We start from the raw sequence: 21,160 nt of genomic DNA on the forward strand, positions 1-21,160 counted from the left end.
TGTAATTACTGTGTGGCCTCTTAGATAAATAGTAATGGAGGTATAAGTCAGGGTGTGTATGTAGGCGTGTGATGCGTGATGCACTATTCAGTAACTAGATCAAAGTACAAATACTTTGCACCTATAGCTATCAAGTGCTATCTTGTAATGGTTTGGAGTCAGCAAAGTAAATGCAGATTGGTTGCTATAGGTTACCTATTTAAATAGGTCTAACAAGATGATAGTGTAAACAGCAGCTAATCTGAATCCTAGGTTTGCCAGAATAGATAAAGCATAAAACGTTATTAATAGTGGCGTTTATCATGGAGAGGGCATTAAATTAAATAGTCACAGAAGATTTATGGTGTTTTCATTGTATGTTTATTCATACATGTAGGTTTCATTTAGTGGCGCTAGAGTGCTGCAATATATAAAAACACATTAAATCAATTTCAGTCCTAAGTACATTGAGCCGCATATGTGTGCGCAGGGGGTGTGTCTGGGCACACCCTAATCACTACATGCAGTGCTGATTTCCCCAGCCCCACAGTGCTGCTGGCTTCCCTTCTCTCCCCCTAGGCTGCTGCGGAGGATGTTTCAGGATGGAGAGCAGGGGAAAGGGGCTAGTAAATATTTAATTTACAAGCCCCATTTTTTTGCTAAATTAAAACAGTGAACATACATGCTCATTGTGTCCATTCATAACTGAAGAATAGTAAACTGTGCTTAGTATGCTTCAGTTTGTGAATAAACGGGAAGCAACTCAACACAGAGCAATTCGCATTCATTCACTGCCCTGTACAACTGAGGCTGCAGAGAAAGGCATGTGTGTTTGAGCTTTGGGGTGCAAACCCTAATACAATAGGCGCACACCTATGTTGAGCTGTAAGGGCTCACTCACACGAGCGCTCAGCCCAGTGCAGCGTGCAGGGCCCTTTCTTTATAATAAATATATATATATATATATATATATATATATATATATATATATATATATATATATATATATATACAGTGGAACCTCAGATTACGAGCATAATCCGTTCCAGGAGTATGCTCGTAATCCAAAGTACTCACATATCAAAGTGAGTTTTCCCATTGAAGTCAATGGAAACGAAAATAATTTGTTCCGCATTGACTTCAATGGGATGCAATACCGCATGCAGCCAGAGGCGGGGGGCGCCGGAGAGCCTCAGAAACGTCCGAAAAGGCCCGAGCACACTTCGGTTGACCTTGGCAAACCTCGGAAAGACTCCGTTCACGAGCCTTTCCGAGGTCAGCCGAACTGTCCTTGGGCCTTTCCGTGCATTTCCGAACGCCAATGATCGGCGCTGTTCGGCTCCGGCGCCCCCCACCTCAGGCCAAAAGCGGTACTGCACACCGCTTTTGGCCTGAATTCTGCTCGCTTCGCAAGACAACAGTCGCAAACCGAGTTAGGATTTTTAGAAAACCGCTCGTTAACCGCGTTACTAGCAAACCGAGGTTCCACTGTGTGTGTTTGTGTATATTCATTCTATATCTATCTAGCACTGAATTACGTACAGACGGATGTACAGGCGCCTGGGTCTGTAAACCCATCCCAGCATACCTGTGTGCAGGTGAGTTTGTACAGCCAATACGTATCCATTAACTTTATACTGTCTGCATGCAGCTTAGCGCTAGTTTAAAAAAAAAGTTAACAGCTATGCATGGAGCTGAGCGCCCGGGTGAAGGAGCCGTGCAGTTCACTGAACTCATTAGAATCTGACTATATGGCAGTAGCGGACGCTCCATTAGGGGCTGTTACAGCGGCGCTTTTCGGCCGCTAACAGGGCCCTTTTAACCCCCGCTAGCGGCCAAAGAAAGGGTTAAAAGCGCCTGTGTTATGGACATTCATTTTAATGGGCAGGGCGTTTTGGAAGTGGTGTATACACCGCTCCCGCACCGCCCCAAAGATGCTGCTTGCAGGACTTCTTTTTCCCATCCTGCAAGCGCACCGCCCTGCCCCAGTGTGAAAGCACTTGGGCTTTCACACTGGGGAGGCATGAGAGGCGCTATTTTTAGCGCTAAAACGCCTGAAAACCACCCCAGTGAAAGGGGTCTAACAGTAATTCTGTCTACCTAGAGCTGTCTCTTTAATAGACCTGATAGACACTGCAGGCTGCCAATGCTGCCTCTAATTGTGAAGCAGTGGCTTAACATTGTCAGCCTGAAACAGGAAGTGCTGCTAATGGCAGAATCTCTTGGTAAAAAAAAAAAAAATAATAATAAAATAAAATGCTTATGAGAACTGTAAAGCGTTTGTCATGATGCCAAGCATACTGAAAATAGATTTAGGCCTCTTTCACATGGCCGGGTACATGCAGCCACCGATTTCCAGCAGCAAAAATCAGCAGGCTCTTGTGACCCCCTAGGCCACATTCACTCCGTCAGTTAAAGTGATTGTATAGACTCATTACATAGTCAGGTTGAAAAAAGACACAAATCCATCTAGTTCATCCAAAAAAAAAAAAAAAGAAAAAAAAAAAAGGAAAACCTGTTATACTTCCTATGTGCAGTTGGTTTTGCACAGAGCAGTCTGGATCCTCCTCTTCTCGGGTCCCTCTTGGCTGCTCCTGGCCCCTCCCTCCTGTCGAGTGCCCCCACAGTAAGCAGCTTGCTACAGGGGCACCCGAGCTGCAGCTCTGTGTGTCCATTCGGACACGGAGCTGCTGTTCGGCCCTGCCCCCTCTCTCTCCCAATTGGCTAACTGATTTTGACAGCCGTGGGAGCCAATGGTGCCGCTGCTGTGTCTCAGCCAATCAGGATAGAGAGTCTGGGATGGCTGAGGGACTCGTGGACATCACTGGACAGAGATGGGCCTCAGGTAAGTATTAGGGGTGCTGGGGAGGCTGCTACACACAGAAGAATGCATTAAGATAAAAAAACCTTCTGCTTTTACAACTCCTTTAAATGCGGCCACTGGATTCCAGTGGCAAGAATCCGCAGATGCTTGTGGCTGGAATGACCCGGCATGTGATTAGACAGTGACAGCTCAGCCTGTTTAAACCAGGGTGGATTTGATTTAAATCGCTATTTAAATCATGATTTAAATTACTAGTAAAAGGGCTTGATTTTAAATAAACTCTGCAGCTCCTCCAGGGTTACCTTAGGTCTCTGTGCTGCCTCTCTGATTAATGCCCTCCTTGCCCGGTCTGTGAGTTTTGGTGTGTGCGGCCGTCTCTTGGCAGGTTTGCTGTTGTACCATGTTCTTTCCATTTGGTTATGATAGATTTCATGGTGCTCCTAGGGATTATCAAAGATTTGGATATTTTTTTTATAACCTAACCCTGACTTGTACTTCTCAACAACATTGTCCATTACTTGTTTGGAGAGTTCCTTGGTCTTCATAGCAGTGTTTGGTTAGTGGTGCCTCTTAGGTGTTGCAGCCTCTGGGGCCTTTCAAAAAGGTGTGTATATGTAATGACAGATCATGTGACACTTAGATTGCACACAGGTGGACATAATTTCACTAATTATGTGACTTCTGAAGGTACCGTATATACTCTAGTATAAGCCAACCCGAATATAAGCCGAGGCACCTAATTTTACCACAAAAAACTGGGAAACCGTATTGACTCGAGTATAAGCCTAGGGTGGGAAATGCAGCAGCTACTGGGTAAACAATGCCCATCTGCAGCCTCACTGTGCCCATCTGCAGCCTCCTTGTGCCCATTTTCAGCTGTACCCTTGATAACCAAAACAGCGGGTGTCTCCTACTGTGTCATGCAGTCTGTTCGGCGGCCGTCCACTGTAATAAAGCCACGCCTCCTCCTCATCCGTGATAGACGGAACACGGATTCAGTTTCCCAGCATTGTATCATTGTTCCGTCTATCACGGATGAGGAGGAGGCGGGGCTTTGTTACAGTGGACAGCTGCCGAACAGACTGCAATACACAGTAGGAGACACCCGCTGTTTTGGTTATCAAAGGTACAGCTGCAGATGGGCACAGTGAGGCTGCACCCTCACTCGAGACCCTCACTCAAGTATAAGGCGAGGGGGTCTTTTTCAGTATAAAAAATGTGCTGAAAAAGTTGGCTTTTAATTGGTTATATACAGTAATTGGTTGCACCAGAGCTCTTTATGGGCTTCATAACAAAGGGGGTGAATACATACGCACATGCCATTTGTCAGTTTTATTTCTGAAAAATAGTTTTATGTATATATTTTTCTAATTTTACTTCGCCAACTTAGACTATTGTGTTCTGATCCATCACATATAATTCAGATAAAAAAAACATTGGACTAAAGGCTGTAATGTAACAAAATAGGTAAAAAGCCAAGGGGGGTGAATACTTTTGCAAGGCACTGTATATAGTGTATAAACCCCTCCTGGCAGCACATGTCATTCATTTGCCAATTAGTAAATAATCAAAGTTACTTGGAGAGGTGAAACACCATACATGGACAGACATAAATGTAATCAAACACAAACATAATTGGTTACAGAAGAGGACATTCAAATCCAAGAAAATGACAATACAAAAACTAAAGCTGAATAAACAGAAACATTAAAGCGGAGTTCCACCCAAATGTTGAACAATATCTGTATGTATTCTCTTCCTTGCCTAGATGCTGACATGCCGTTTAAAAAAATTTAAATCGCCGTAATTACCTTTTATTTTTCTATTCTTCTTTGCACTTCCTGGTTCTCCTCCCGTGGGAGTAGGCGTGTTTCTAGCCTCTCCCAGACTCCTGGGAGCTAGTCTCAGGCTTCCCAGGATGTCACTGAGCATGTGCAGGAACGAGCGGTGAATGCTGGGAGCACAGCATTCACCACATCCAGGAAATAAATGCTTGTGGGCTTCAAATGCCCACAATGAAGATGGAAACCGCCTGCAGTGAATAATATAAGTTATTCTTTCCGACGAAATCTGACACAGGCGGACATATTACACACAATATGTGAGTATGTAATGCTGAGAAGAAAAGTTTGTGAATGAACTCAAAAAAAAAAAAAACGATAGATAGGTGGACCCCCGCTTTAAAAAACAAAAATTGTGCTTCCATGCTGATTGTACACAGCAGACATGACCCTTTCAGTGTCGCAGCATAGCTTGTGGTTTGTTGAGTTTTTTGCTACAGTAAGGGAAAAGCAGCCACAGCAGAGGGAAGTTTCTCTGGTTACTCAGGTGATATTTGTAGCTTCCTAGCTCCCACTACTTGAATTTCAGAGTTTGGGTTGAAGACAATTGCCTAACGAAACCAGTTTCCTGCTGCTCAGAGTAAAAAGTCACTGTTAATACATATTGTTCCACCCTGATAGGAGGAGGATAGCCTACTGTAGGAGTCACCTCCAAGTATAAAGTCTGCAAAGCCAGATATGCAGGTTTGTTTATGAGCTCCAGGATTGCTCACTGCGGTGCCCTCAGCAGGAATTCTCCTCTCTAGCCACAGTCCACTTGAAATCCATACTGGTACAATCTTATCTTGGTGTGATAACAATAGAACACAGGCCTTTGGGCTGGCGCTATCAATGAATATTTTCCATAGTTCTACCCGCTCACATACTTCCTCACATCACTTGGCCACAGACCTTCTTGGTGGAAGTACCATGGACTGTACCTCTGTTGTGGTGGACAAAGAACCCCATTCCTGATATTCTGGACAACATCTATTTTCCTTTGTTCTAATGTTTAAAGTCAGGACTACCACTTCAAGGATGACTTGCCAGGTAAGTTCCTGCTTTGCTTAAAATATTCAAATATGAGCGTATTCATTTGCGCTCATATTTATTTGTTTATATTGTAAAGCACTGTGCAAACTGTTGGCGCTAAAAAAATCCTGTATACTAATAATATTATTTAGACACCATATTTCACTATATTGGCTATGTTTTCCTAATAATAATAATTTTCAGTATAATGACTACTATTCTTGTTGCTCTGATAAAGGCCCTGTTCACACTAGTGCAGTTTTAGATGTGACTTGAGTCGAATAGAATCGCATGTCAATTGGAATCGCATTGGTTTCAATGGTGCCTGTTCACATCAATGCAGCACAGTGCGATTTTGGAAAAGGGTCCTGTGCTACTTTGGTGCAATTATATTACGATTTGACCCCATAGACTATGCAAACCACATAGAACCACAAATCAAAATCAGTTGACAGCAGTGTGAACCTAGCCAAAAGGGGGAGGGAGGTAGTGGTCTTGCCTCTGAAAATTGTTTACCAACAGTGAAAATGATCTTGGACTTGTTCATCTGGGCTATTGACCTTATTTCACATTGCCCTTCATCTGAGTGCATGTACAAGTTTGAAAATTCCCAGTGCCTTTTTAAATGTATTCTTAAAATCAGAACTAAAGGTATTATACTTACCTCCCCTCTAACGATTCGAGTCTCTCGCCGGCCCTGGCATATTCTCCCTGGGTGCTGGTTGTCAGGCATCTCTATTGCCTGGCACAGGATGACTTAATTCCTGTGCATGCGCAAGAGTCAGTTATCCCAGCATGCAGGGACCATGCTGTTGATGTAAGCTGCTCAGTTTACCTGCTGCAGGGCACAGCGAGCAGACAGGTGGGTGTATTTTATTAGAGAAGAGGCATTGCTTGTCTTTTCTGCAATAATAGCCTACATGCTCGCAGTCTGTTATACAATGAGTTCAGTCTCACTTTAAAACTTTGATATATTTTTATTTCACCTTTTTTTTTTTTTTCAATTTATTTATTAATTTGAACATGTGGTACAGATCAAGCATTTTGCATTATGTGTACAAAGAGAATAAGCCAAATTCATGGATCAACATTATGTCAAACTGGCATCCAATAAGCACTGTAGAGCGAACAGTAAAGACATTGAGACATTGTTTCTGGAGCGTACCCAAGATGCAAAGAGTATTAAATCGGCACAATGAGTCTTGATCTCAAAAGTCACATCATACTTGTGGGGCAAGTAGACCGATACAGTCAACCAAGAAAAAAGAAAAAGTGGGGGGAATGTGGGAAGAGAAGGCAGAAAAGGTGGAAAAGATGGGGATAGAGAACAGGAAAGAGCGTAAGATCCGTCCTAGAGGAGAGAAGAGGAAAAGGAGGGGGGGGGGACCCCTCGTGGCACAAGGTTAATGGGACAAGGGGTGAAAAAAGTCAAGTATCATGGAAGAAGTTGAGGGTGGTGATAGGCAGCCCAAGGTTGCAGATCTTATCAAATTTCCTTTGGCTGTTGGTAATGTTGCTAGTCAAATGTTTATTGATATAAAAGCCACCCAGCCTACCTTCAGCTCCGGAAAAGTAAGTGAACTGCTTCTTCCAAGCTTTAGCGATTTGTCAGTTTAGAGGCCAAGAGTACATAATGTGGCAGTTTGGATTGATTTTTTTTTTGAGGTTTGAAGTGTAGAAGTGCGAACCACTTGTCTTTGGATAGATGAACTCCAAATAGTTTGAAGAGGAGGGTAAACAGAAATGTCTAGAGATTATGGGAGCAAGTCTGGTAGGTACCATATACCACCTGGTCAGGACCTTATTGTTGAGCCCTAGAGTCGTGACATTCAGGCCTCATTCACACTGGACGTTTTTGGGTGTTTTTACTGCAGCTGTTTTTGGCTTCAGACGTTTTTTTCTACAGTCAATAAACTCCCCATCATGTTATCCTATGTGTCCATGCACACATAGGCTGTTATCAGCAGCTTTTGGCTGGTTTGTTTTTTGGCTTTAAAAAACCCCCCTAAAACTAGTGGGTTCTGAGAGGTGTTTTTCAGCTGTTTTGAGCTGTAAAATCACTCCAACGTCAAACGCTGATAAACGCTCAAAAACGCGGCTCACCAGCTTTTAATGTTTTTGATCCATTAAAAAAAAAAAAAAACACAAACACTGCAAAACGCTATTGCAAAAACGTTAAACGTTGAAAAACTCACTGCAGAGCTACTGGTGTTTTTATAATGTTATTTTAACGTCCAGTGTGCATGAGGCCTAATAGTGCAAGTCGCAGTGGTGGACCAAGTCTGGGATCATACTTCCTCAGTTTTGTGAGCCTTTAAATCTGCTTCTCACCTCACCATGTAGGCATGCTGAACAGGAGAAAAAAGATGATGCGAGTAAAGTTTAGAAATCCGTTTAAGCGCTATGGGCATGTGACGGCAAATGTGTTCAAAGAGAGTCAGGAAGGGGGGATAGATTTTTGACACTTAATGAGAGAATTAACCCAGTGGCGAAGTTGAGTGTACTAGAATAATTCAGTGGAGGGTAGCTTGGATGCTTTCTCTGAAGGTGAGCCACGGGATAACTTTTTCCCTTTCTATAAGTGAAGAGGATGAGGTAAAACCCCATTGGGTCCAGCAAATGCCGCTGGGGCTTCTAGGCCTGGCGAAAAGGGAGAATTGCCCACCAAAGGGGAGATGAGCAGAAAGCAAGTTACTGGCGTATTTGAGGCCATCCCATAAGCGTAGGGTGTGAAGCATCAGTGGACTAAGAGTTGGAGGCTGCAGTTGGGAGAGGATCCAGGGTAAGGATCGTGGGTTAATCCGGCTGCAAAAGGAGGATTCCAGGTTCAACCATAAGGTAGCTGCATTAGCAGCATACAGGGCAATCAACTGGGCAATCTGAGCTGCTTAGTAATACCTAAGGAAGTGGGGATCCTTCAGACCGCCCTGGCGTCTGTTGATGTACATAGCGGACCATAATATACGCGGCTTATGAAAGTGCCAGATAAAATACATCACCTGATTCTAAAAGGACCGTAGGGCTATTGAGACGGTGACAGGTAGAGTGTGGAAAAGGTAGAGAACTTTGGGCAGAATTGTCATTTTGACTGAATTGATTTTTCCCATCCAGGAGATGAGATCAGGCAAATACTTTGATATTTTAACTGTTGTATAAGTAACTGGTTTAGATTTATAGATTTGGAAAATAATCTGAAGCAGCATCCCCAAAGTGTTGAGTAAACTTATTGGTTGTATTATTTTAACTGATGTACAGTATCTCACAAAAGTGAGTACACCCCTCACATTTTTTATTATATCTTTTCATGAGACAACACTGAAGAAATGACACTTTGCTACAAGGTAAAGTAGTGAGTGTACAGCTTGTATAACAGTTTAAATGTGCTGTCCCCTCAAAATAACTCAACACACAGCTATTAATGTCTAAACCACTGGCAACAAAAGTGAGTACACCCCTAAGGCTACTTTCACACTTGGACGGGGGCGTTAGGAGAGAAAGCTTTTACCTCCTAAGGTAAAGGTTTTAACCCCAGCTAGCAGCCGAATAAAGGGTTAATAGCGCCCGCCAAGCGCCACTGCCGAAGCGCTTTGCAAGCGCTTCAGCAGCAGTGCCCATTGATTCTAATGGCAGGGGTGGTGTATTCACCACCCGAAAGATGATGCTTGCAGGACTTCTTCTAACGTCCTGCAAGCGCACTGCTCCGGTGTGAAAGCACTCGGGCTCTCACACTGGGGCTGCAGGGGAGGCGCTTTACAGGTGCTAGTTTTAGCCCAAAAGCGCCTGAAAAACGCCTCAGTGTGATAGGGGTCTAAGTGAAAATGTCCAAATTGGGCCCAATTAGCCATCTTCCCTCCCCAGTGTCATGTGACTCGTTAGTGTTACAAGGTCTCAGGTGTGCATGGGGAGCAGGTGTGTTAAATTTGGTGTACTTGCTTTTACTCTCTCATACTGGTCACTGGAAGTTTAACATGGCACCTCATGGCAAATAACTCTCTGAGGATCTGAAAAAAATAATTGTTGCTCTACATAAAGATGGCCTAGGCTATAAGATTATTGCCAAGACCCTGAAACTGAGCTGCAGCATGGTGGCCAAGACCATACAGTGGTTTAACAGGACAGGTTCCACTCAGAACAGGCCTTGCCATGGTCGACCAAAGAAGTTGAGTATATGCTCAATGTCATATCCAGAGGTTGTCTTTGGGAAATAGACATATGCGTGCTTCCAGCATTGCTGCAGAGGTTGAAGGGGTGGGGGGGTCAGCCTGTCAGTGCTCAGACCATACATCACACACTGCATCAAATTGGACTGCATGGCTGTCTTCCCAGAAGGAAGCTTCTTCTAAAGATGGTGCACAAGAAAGCCCGCAAACCATTTGCTGAAGACAAGCAGACTAAGGACATGGATTACTGAAACCATATCCTGTGGTCTGATGAGACCAAGGTAAACTTATGATGGTGTCAAGCGTGTGGAGCGGCAACCAGGTGAGGAGTACAAAGATAAGTGTATCTTGCCTACAGTCAAGCATGGTGGTGGGAGTGTCATGGTCTGGGGCTGCATGAGTGCTGCTGGTGTTCTGTCGATTTGTGCCCTCCGTCGAAAAGTGCCCACGCATGCGAGGAACGGAAGGGCACTCCAGCTGATTTCCCGATCAGCTGGTGTGACGTCACCATAGTGCAAGCGCACATCGTAGGAGGCTTTTTTTCAACGGGAGATACCATTTGAAGGGGCACAGTTGAATGCTGTGCAAACAGCGGAGGGACACCATATTTGTCATATTGTGCCTCACTGTTGCGGCGCGGGTTTACAGTGTGCTCAAGGTCCATTTTTTTCTGTGTTGAAGGGTGGGTTTGGTGTGTTGTGTGTTTGCCTGTGTCTAAGGGCGGGTTGCAACACAGACAAAACCCGGCCTTCAACACACCCACAACCTTCCCTGCAACAGCGAGGCTCCATCTGACAACTACGGTGTCTCTCCGCTCCTTGCATAGCTTTCAATTTTGCCTGTGAAATGGTATCTCCCGTTGAAAAAAGCCTCCTACGATGTGCGCATGTGCTATGGCAACGTCACGCCAGCTGATCGGGAAATCAGCTGGAGTGACATTTCGTTCTACGCATGCATGGGCACTTTTTGACGGAGGGCACTATTCGATAGAACACTGCCACTGGGGAGCTACAGTTGATTGAGGGAACCATTAATGCCAACATGTACTGTGACATACTGAAGCAGAGCATGATCCCCCCCCTTCGGAGACTGGGCCACAGGGCAATATTCCAACATAACGACCCCAAACACACCTCCAAGATGATCACTGCCATGCTAAAGAAGCTGAGGGTAAAGGTGATGGACTGGCCAAACATGTCTCCAGACCTAAACCCTATTGAGCATCTTTGGGGCATCCTCAAACGGATGGTGGAGGAACACAAGGTCTCTAACATCCACCAGTTCCGTGATGTTGTCATGGAGGAGTGGAAGAGGACTCCAGTGGCAACCTGTGAAGCTCTGGTGAACTCCATGCCCAAGAGGGTTAAGGCAGTGCTGGAAAATAATGGTGGACACACAAAATATTGACACTTTGTCCAGTTTGGACATTTCCATTGAGGGGTGTACTCACTTTTGTTGCCAGTGGTTTAGACATTAATGGCTTTGTGAGTTATTTTGAGGGGACAGCAAATTTACACTGCTATACAAGCTGTACACTCACTACTTCACATTGTAGCAAAGTGTCATTTCTTCAGTGTTGTCACATGAAAAGATATAATAAATATTTACAAAAATGTGACGGGTGTCAGCTGTATTACTATAGATTATAGATGGGTCATTTAAGGTCTTTAATTTGTTGATGGTGGTTTCACACACATACAGTGCCTTGAAAAAGTATTCGAACCCCTTGAAATTTTCCACATTTTGCCATGTTACAACCAAAAACGTAAATGTATTTTATTGGGATTTTATGTGATGGGCCAACACAAAGTGGCAAATAATTGTGAAGTGGAAGGAAAATGATAAATGGTTTTCAACATTTTTTTACAACTAAATATCTGAAAAGTGTGGAGTGCATTTGTATTCAGGCCCCCCCCCCCCCCCAAAAGTCAATACTTTGTAGAACCACCTTTCCCTGCAATTACAGCTGCAAGTCTTTTTGGGGGTGTCTCTACCAGCTTTGCACATCTGGAGAGTGAAACTTTTGCACATTCTTCTTTGCAAAATAGCTCAAACTCTGTCAGATTGGATGGAAAGCATCTGTGAACAGCAATTTTCAAGTCTTGCCACAGATTCACAATTGGATTTAGGTCTGGACTTTGACTGGGCCATTCTAACACATGAATATGCTTTGATCTAAACCACTCTATTGTAGCTCTGGCTGTTCCTGCTGGAAGGTGAACCTCCACCCCAGTCTCAAGTCTTTTGCAGACGTTAACAGGTTTTCTTCTAAGATTGCCCTGTATTTGGCTCCATCCACCTTCCCATCAGCTCTGACCAGCTTCCCTGTCCCTGCTGAAGAAAAGCAGCCCCACAACATGATGCTGCCACCACCATGTTTCATGGTGGGGATGGTGTGTTCAGGGTGATGTGCAGTGTTAGTTTTCCGGCCTACACATAGCATTTTTTGCTTTTAGGCCAAAAAGTTAAATTTTGGTCTCATCTGACCAGAGCACCTTCTTTCACATGTTTGCTGTGTCCCCCACATGACTTTCCGCAAACTGCAAATGGGACTTCTTATGGCTTTCTTTCAACATTGGCTTTCTTCTTGCCACTCTTCCATAAAGACCAGATTTGTGGAGTGCACAACTAATTGTCCTGTGGACAGATTCTCCCACCTGAGGTGTGGATCTCTGCAGCTCCTCCAGAATTACCATGGGCCTCTTGGCTGCTTCTCTGATGAATGCTCTCCTTGCCTTGCCTGCAACCTACCGAGACATGTGGACGGCCATGTCTCGGTAGGTTTGCATTTATGCCATACTCTTTCCATTTTCAGATAATGGATTGAACAGTGCTCCGTGAGATGTTCAAAGCTTGAGGTATTTTTTTTTTTTTATAACCTAACCCTGCTTTAAACTTCTCCACAAAATTATCCCTAACCTGTCTGGTGTGTTCCTTGTCCTCCATGATGCTGTTTGTTCAGTAAGGTTCTCTAACAAACCTCTGATGCTTCACAGAACCTGTATTTATACTGAGATTAAATTACACATAGGTAGACTCTATTTACTAATAAGGTGTCTTCTGAAGGCAGTTGGTTCCACTAGATTTTAGTTATGGGTATCAGAGTAAAGGGGGCTGAATACAAATGCATGGCACACTTTTCAGATATTTGTGAAAAAAATTGAAAATCATTTTACTTCCACTTTACAATTATGTGCCACTTTGTGTTGGCCTATCGCATAAAATCTCAATAAAATACATTTTACGGTTTTGGTTGTAACATGACAAAATGTGAAAAATTTCAAGGGGTATGAATTATTTTTCAAGACACTGTATGAAATTCAGATTTTGCAGGAATTCTATACATAAAATATTTTGCCCGCTTGCAGTGGTTTTGTTGATTGAAGAATGGTTCATATCATTTGTGTATGTACATATAATGAAATAAATGTGAATGGGTATAACATGAAAAATAAATATGTTGCAATAGTTCAGTCTCCCCACGTATTCCATGATCACACTTCTAATGACCTTTCAGATTATTTTGTTGTGTGGGGAATTGTATTCCTCACACTCCAGTGTGGGGAATGAGTCACATTCCAGTGTGCATAGTTTTGTGTTTGGAACAATTAAACTCCTCCTGCAACCAAAACTGTATTTTTTCACTTTGAATAGAGTGGTTAAAGTGTAAGTTCACCTTTCCAGAAAATCTGTTAGGTGAACTTGCACTGGACCCCCTCCCAAGTCCCACGATCACCCACTGTGAGACATCAGGTCACCACTTTACTGGTCCAGGGATTTAAAATCTCAGTGGCTTTCTCTCCTCTTCTCCAGCACTGACAGGACCAGCTAGGCTGGTTCTGATTGGTTGACCCCGTCCATGTTACGGCGCAGACCAATTAGAGTGTCTCCTATACATACCTTTACGAGGTAGGTTTAAGAGATTAAACTGCAGGGATTTCAAATCCCGGGACTGGTGAAGGGGTGATCGCGGGACTTCTGTATAGCGAGACCGGGGGGGGGGGAGGGGGGGTTGGGGGGGGGGGGTCCTGTGTAAGTTCACCTTTCAGATTTTTTTTATAAACGTGAACTTACCCTTTAAGGTTTAGAATTTAATTTAGATGATGGTCAATATCACTGAGGATGTGAGTATAGCCGTATTAAATAAGCCTGTTGAAAATGTCCCCCGACATACCCAGACCCTAATTTTGTTTTTTAGCGGCTAAAATCATTATAGCAACAGCGTGGAAAAGCCATATTATAGATATTGTCTTAATGGAACGGAAACTTACGTGGATCATGTTGAATGAATAAGTAGTGAGTGTCTTCCGAAATAAGCAACCAACCTTTGATAAAATATGATCCACTTGGCTGGCTTATTTGCAGGTCCCAGGAGAACGAAGCCGATAATGACTGCAGGATCCCCAGACGAATTTGCTTCTTTTCTCAGTCTCTTTACCTCTTCTATTGTTCCTCTGATTCTGATCTAGGTATCATGTTCTAACCGCTCTTTCCCTTTTTTTTTTTTTTTTTTTTCTCTCCCTCTCCCTCCTTCAACAATTTTTGTTTATAGTTGGGAGGATTGGGGCCCCCTATAGGGGGAAATGGGGAAAATATTTAAGGAGTTTTAGTCACTGGACTAAGGCCTTTTTCTTCTTGAAGGCCCATTCACAGTGATTACATCTCAGTGAGGTCTCTTCTCTACCTCCATGATCTTTCTGACTTATTGGACTTTACTCTGATTTACAGGTCAGTAGTCCTGCCAGCTACCTCCCAGTGTTGACAATGTTCTTATTATAATATACTCTGTTTATAGCCCAAAGCTTATTTTCTTTGTTTATTTCTGTTGATGTCTATATGTTCACCTGTGGCCTTATTGAAGACCTAACCCATTTACCAAGATCTTCTGATGATTTTCCTCATTCCCCCCCCCCCCCCCCACATTATTGTACCAATTCTTGTATGATTCAAAGCATGCGAGGATTGTTTGCTGCTCTGTACAGTATTCATTTACTTTTTGCCTTTTTCAAAATACTAATAAAAACGATTGAAACTGAATTTAATTTAGATTTCTTTTGCAGCCTGTGACTCCAAAGGGGAGATTGCAATTCACGTTTTATACCTGTGACACAGAATTGTGGGGTACCAGTTTAATTGAGGCAGGAAAGTCCTAATCCTTTTTGTTGCAGAATCTTGCCCCATTGGAGACTTTTCTCCTCATTTCCCAACCTACTAATCCCCTGTCACCAGGACATGAGTAGAAACCTTATCAACGGATATGCAGACAGCAAAAAACCTGCAGGGTTCTAACCCATCCCTACTCTTTTTAAAAGCATAAATGTTTTGGTTGAAGATTGACTTCGGACTTCCATAGAAACAAAATATTAGTACATTTTCTGTCTTTCTGGTATGAAGACAGACAGATATATTCTAGGGCAGGGGTCTTCAAACTTTCTAAACAAACATTAGGGGCAGCCAGACTGTGGCCATCGGGAGTAGAACATGCCCCAGAGTCAAATGTATATGTCAAGTCATATTGCTAGAGTGGTTGTATTGCACCGCATACTAGCTCATTATGAAATATTTACCTTAGAACGAAGCACCAACATCGGCCTCCTGGTCTCCCCTGAGGGAGCTGACATGTTCCCTCGGCGTTCCTGCCGGGTTCGCGGCTCTGGCATTGTGAGTGGCTACAGGAAAGCCTTATTATAGACTTACCTGTAGGTAAAAATGTGAAAGCGGGGTATACAACCGCTTTAAGTATGTAAATTATTCCTCACGTTTGGAGATCAGTGGGAATAAAAGAGAATTACATAGCACCTGTGGCCAGTAAGAGGAGAAATAGCGTCCCATAATTATTGGTGGGAGGAATGGTGTCCCATCATTGGTGTCATTAGGAGGAATAATACTATCATTAGTATCAGTAGGAGGAATTGTGCCCCATTCTTGGTGTCAGTCAGAGGAATTATGTCCCACTGTTGGTGTCAGTGGAAAAATAGTGCCTCATTGTTGGTATCAGTGGGATGAATAGTGCCTCATACTGGTGAGAGGAATCTTCCCACAAGGCCCAGATAAAGGCAAGCAAAGGGCCACATCCAGCCTGCGGGCCTCAGTTTGGAGAGCAGTGTTCTAGGGAAATGTATCACATGCACAATGAACACTGTGGTACTGCTGTTATATTGGTGCAGTCACAAACCAGTGGCCAAAAATTCTTTTCTTTCCTAAAAGGTCAAATAAAAGTTTCTTGTAAAAGTGACCTGTCTGCAGGGTGGAAAAAATCAATGATTTTTAAAAAAATAGATTAAAAAAATCTTTTTAAATCTGATTCTTTTGATTTTTAGCAAATTTATTTTAATAAAATGTGTTTGGAGTAAAAATCTATCTAAAGATGGTTTTCTATTTAGGATACATTAACAGTATAATTTATTCAGCAGGAAATGGAGCTTAGTTATGTAGCATGAGGCTGTATATTTTGCAATATTAAAATTTTTGGTAAACTTATTCAATGAATCCAAGCTCTGCAAGCTGAAATAACGTGCACTACTTTCACAATTTCACAGTAACCATGCGATAAAACTAAGTTCGGGAATACTCCTTTATCCCATTTATCCCATTGTTTTGAAAATCTATGTACACTACAAACTGTATGATTGAATCGCTTGTGATATCCGCTGTTTTACTAACCTGACGGCTTATTATTCTGAATAGGAAAGCTTAATTTTGTTTGCAAATATTAAAGAGTCTAATGCCCAGCAAGAATAAGACCTTACATTTAAAGAGCACCTGTCATTTCAGATCCATCATGGCAGCGCCTGTTAGCGGGCATCCACTCACCTGCTGCCGCCACGTCCTTCACCTTGTTGTGTCACTGCCGCATCACCAGCCGTCCCATTAGAGTGAATGGGACTGTCTGAGTCAACAGCGGGTCAGAGGAGGAGCCACTGCGGGGACAGAGATGACATTTGCTCTTTAAAAATGATGATTTAAATCAAGTTGATTTAAATAAAGCCTTTTTACTAGTGATTTCAATCAAATCCACCCTGCCTGTCTGTACTAGTTGTCTCCCCTTTTATATGATACGGTTTGTGCACATAACAATAACAGATCGATTGGTCATGCAATCGATTTATTTCAAAGAATTTTTCAATTTAAAGATGATATTTCAGTAACACAAGATTGGTTTGTTCAAGCCTAATTAGACTTTCACTAGGACTGATCATTTCTGTTTTGATAAATTTTGCAAATTTATTGAACTGCTTACTTAGCACGGTACTTTTCTGAAAGGTATAATTCTTTCATCCAAAGGATCAATTTGTCCCTTTTTTTTTGTATGGAAATAATACATGAATCTGTTGGCGGATTACCCTAAAGGAAATCATGGTATTTTAGAAAAGTAGGTAGCTATAACCAGAAATACAACTTACAGGAGCTCTGAATGCAGATGATACCAGTTCTTGTTGAGTACCGGACAGGTTGGCACCAGGTGACTGTATATATTACATAAATTTGCTTGGTAGCACAGCAAGTCTAAAATGCACTATACGGTTTTCTATACTAGTGCCCAACTCCAGGCTCTGTGCTTCTCCCCCAAACTGTCCCCTATCCCCATCCCCCACTGACAGTATTTATTATAAGGCTCTGCTTCTCCAATAGTAAGTGCACACGACAAATTATCCCACGACAATTTATTCCTTTCTTAAAAGAATTCAAGCTATAGTAAACTTGGAATAAAAGAAATATCTGGACCCCCTTCAGGTTCATGCCATAATGTGCTAGTATGTACTGCATAATGGCACATTATGACACATTTTACATTGGAAACAAAGCCCTCCAGCAGCACACTTTCACCATTGCAGAGGCTTCCATCTTCACCAGGTCTTCCTTCCGGGTTTTAGGGCTCCGGTCTTTTGATAGGACCACAATGACGTCACTCACTTGGATGCCATGGCATGGCGCTCTGCATTCAATGGCATACTGTGTGGCCATGAATGCAGAGCATCACTACCCATTTTTGCAGGAAAAAACTGTGCATGTATTTTCTCCCACAGGAGCCTGCAAAGCATTGCACCCACGATTCACCGATTGTGGGTGCAATGTTAGGCTCCTGCAGATATGTCCTACAGCTTTCTGCCCATACCATGTTAGAGGCTTTCAATTAGAAAGCTGGAGGAAGTGTCAATGGATTACCAGTGCACTAATGTGCACACTAGTTGTCTATTGATAACTGCAAGCCATGTGATGTGCTGATTTTAAATGTGACAGCATCTGGGGAGGAGCTGAACCCTCTCTAGGAGCACTTCTGTAGTAACAGTCTTTACCTGGCACAGGTAATGGTTGTGAACAAAGGAGGAGAGAATCTTAATAGTGAGAATATCTAACATGGCTTTGCAATACAGTGCACCACCTGCTACAGAATCGGTTCAACCCTTGACTTCTCAGCAACTGTGTTGGCTCTCAATCAGAAACTATTAGTCATTAGACGCCCATCTGACTGTCAGCTGAACAATATTAATGCAGGTGATGTATTGCAAAGAAAGGGCGATTGCCAGGCAGCCGTCAGGGACACATCTTAAAGTAAATACCGTATGTACTTTTCCCTTAGTACGCAAAGTAATAGGTTAATTTTATCCTTGCCTTTTTTTCTCCTGCTGGCTTGCTCTGCTGACATACCCTCTGTGTAAGGCTGGCCATAGACATAGTGATTTTTCTTTTTGCAGAAAAGTAAATGATGAGGGAATTCCTCCCGTGGAGCTATTGTGTTGTCCCCCGCGAGGGGAGCCATCCTTGCCTGGAGAACATGGTGATTATTGCTAGCAGCTATAATGGCTGCTAGCAATAATCACATGTAAAATCCAACAGGCTGGTTGTACCCAAATTGAGCGATTAAACTTGGGTGTTCAGCCTGCCCGTACATGGTTCGAATCTCAGCTAGTTCCTGCTCTAGAGGCTGAGATTTGAACTGTCTATGGCCAGCCTAAATTTCAGCTTTCTTAGACTGCATTGTCAGATATAATATCGGACTTTTGGCTGCCCAGGCTACCAATGCTTACCAATAACTGGGCATGGTTTAGCCTCCATATTACTAGTTCATAACATAAGGCTGAACAAGCAGATGCCTTCATCCTCGGTCAGTTTGGAAAGTAGATTAATATGGTAATTAAAGCTTGACATATCTTTTTAAGACCCCAAATCTTGTATACCATTGAAAGTGTATGTATTCTATTTAGAATAGACAAAGCCTCATAGATCTATAAACTGATTATCACTGATATTTTACATTTAGTACACACAGAAAACAACATATCATCTCTGAAATAAACAGTATTCTCAAGATACTTAAAAATAGCACTTTAAGCTGAATGGCCATGCACAACCAACTTCTAACCTCATCTTCTGTCCACACAGGTGTCTCCTAAAGCAATGGCAAGCAACAGCCAGTTATGTATTCGCCGCTGGACCACAAAACATGTAGCCAAATGGTTGAGAGAAGAAGGGTTTTGTGACTATGTAGATCTCCTGTGCAACAAACATCGATTAGATGGCACCGCTTTGATGGCCCTAACGGAGTATGATTTGCGCTCTCCTCCACTGGAAATTAAAGTTCTTGGTGACATCAAGCATCTTATGCTTTCTATCCGCAAACTACAGAAGCAGCATGTCAGTGTTCTAGAGGAGTTGGGGTTGGGTACGGAAGCAAGTCCTGGAACCCTCAGCATCAGTGCACCACCTAGTCCTGACTGGTTGTGTAATGGAGAACTGACACGAGACTATGATGGACATGGAGTAGACTCTAGTGTAGAACCTCATCAGTACTCCAACGGAAAAAACAAGCACCCCCCAAAGAGACTTGATCCTGAGTACTGGAAGACAGCAATTAGCGGTGTATATGTTTTCATAGTGTTTGGCTTCACCTCTTTTGTAATGGTTATAGTCCATGATCGGGTTCCAGATATGCAGACATATCCTCCACTGCCAGATATCTTCCTGGACAGGTGAGTAAATATCTTGAAAGTTCTGCGGTAAAGTCTAGATTCCTTAAAGAAAGTGCTACTGTGGACATTTCACTCTTTCTTAAAGGGGTTGTTAAGTCTCAAGGTAGAATGCATTCAGGTGAAAAACCTTTTTTGCTGCAGCTCCACCCCAGAGCCCCCCTTTTACTTACCTGCGCCCGATTCGTTCCAGCGATGGGCACGAGCCCAGCGGTTTCAGCCGCTGTCTCTCTCCTCAATGGATAGATTGATAGCAGCAGGAGCCATTGCTCCCACTGCTGTCAATCAAATCCAGTGACACTGGAACGGGGATGGGCTGACTCAGAGTATCACTGTCTGTCAATGTATGCAGCAGTGGGACTCGGGAGAGTGCCCACACGGGCGCTCCAGGGAAAGCTGGTCTCTGTGGGGGCACCCGATAGAGGAGAGGAGCCAGGAGTTCCGGCAGGGAATCCCAGAAGAGGAAGATCTTTGTTTAGGAAAACTTAAAGTTGTATTATCCCCCCAAAAATAAAATTAAAAATGTATTGTATTGCAGCTTACCAGTCATTTATATGTGGAGGCCGCATTAGTTTTCCTTTCTTTGGCTTTTTTCTCTTTGTTTTCACCTGGTGACTTGGCCAGTAACAGACCACCTGTATTAGTGAGACATAACTGGAGAAAGGAGCACAGGATGCACAGCCAACAGCAGCATTGTCGGTCGGGGGGGGGGGGATGGTAGTGTTAAATGTATTAAATCTTTATTACAAAATATATATATATTAAAAAGACATTTAACATACAAAGCACCCTACTGACTGACAGGATCAACAAATATCCAATACAATAAGCATGGAGATATGGATATAAAACCCATATGAAGACATGTACTGTACAAAATGTATGAAAAATAGGGTCCATAAGCTCCTCCATGAACTCTTATCAACGCGTTTCGCAAATTGCTTCCTCAGGACATTACTGGTTAGGTGCTGGCAATCCTCAGGGTCAGATATCAGGGACACCCCATGGGGTAATTCTGAAACCAAAATGATTTCTATCCACCAATGTAGATGCAAGAATAAATCAGAAATCCTGACACTTGAATTAGAGTGATGAAAGTTCCACCTCTGATCTAGCCAAGATCATTGGTAATTCTCAGATCAAGATAGGTTTAACCAAGGTAGATTGTATGGTTTGGAAGGGGAACCCATGCATCGAACATATCCAATCATTATTAAAGATTGTTATGTTTGCCCCCAAACAATAATAGAGAGTGTCAGGATTTCTGATTTATTCTTGCATCTACATTGGTGGATAGAAATAATTTTGGTTTCAGAATTACTCCATGGGGTGTCCCCGATATCTGATCCTGAGGATCACCAGCACCTACCCAGTAAT

General features: G+C 42.9%; 1 protein-coding gene across 3 annotated transcripts in view; it reads left to right on the forward strand.

Annotated features, from left to right (window-relative positions):
* The window catches only part of SAMD8 (sterile alpha motif domain containing 8), an 82,982-nt gene that overhangs the window by 16,130 nt on the left and 45,692 nt on the right, over window positions 1-21,160 (forward strand). Inside the window, exons 1-2 of one of the 3 annotated variants that reach the window (XM_073596776.1) lie at window positions 3,970-5,673; window positions 19,200-19,786. In XM_073596776.1, the coding sequence (XP_073452877.1) occupies window positions 5,632-5,673; window positions 19,200-19,786 (629 nt within the window). In that variant the 5' untranslated portion in view covers window positions 3,970-5,631. Of the gene's footprint in view, window positions 1-3,969; window positions 5,674-18,183; window positions 18,312-19,199; window positions 19,787-21,160 lie in introns of those variants that run through there. The other 2 variants (XM_073596777.1, XM_073596778.1) reach the window with 2 other exon arrangements.

The sequence above is a fragment of the Aquarana catesbeiana genome, linkage group LG08 (genome assembly GCF_042186555.1).
Source record: "Aquarana catesbeiana isolate 2022-GZ linkage group LG08, ASM4218655v1, whole genome shotgun sequence".
In the NCBI taxonomy this organism is placed as follows: Eukaryota; Metazoa; Chordata; class Amphibia; order Anura; family Ranidae; genus Aquarana; species Aquarana catesbeiana.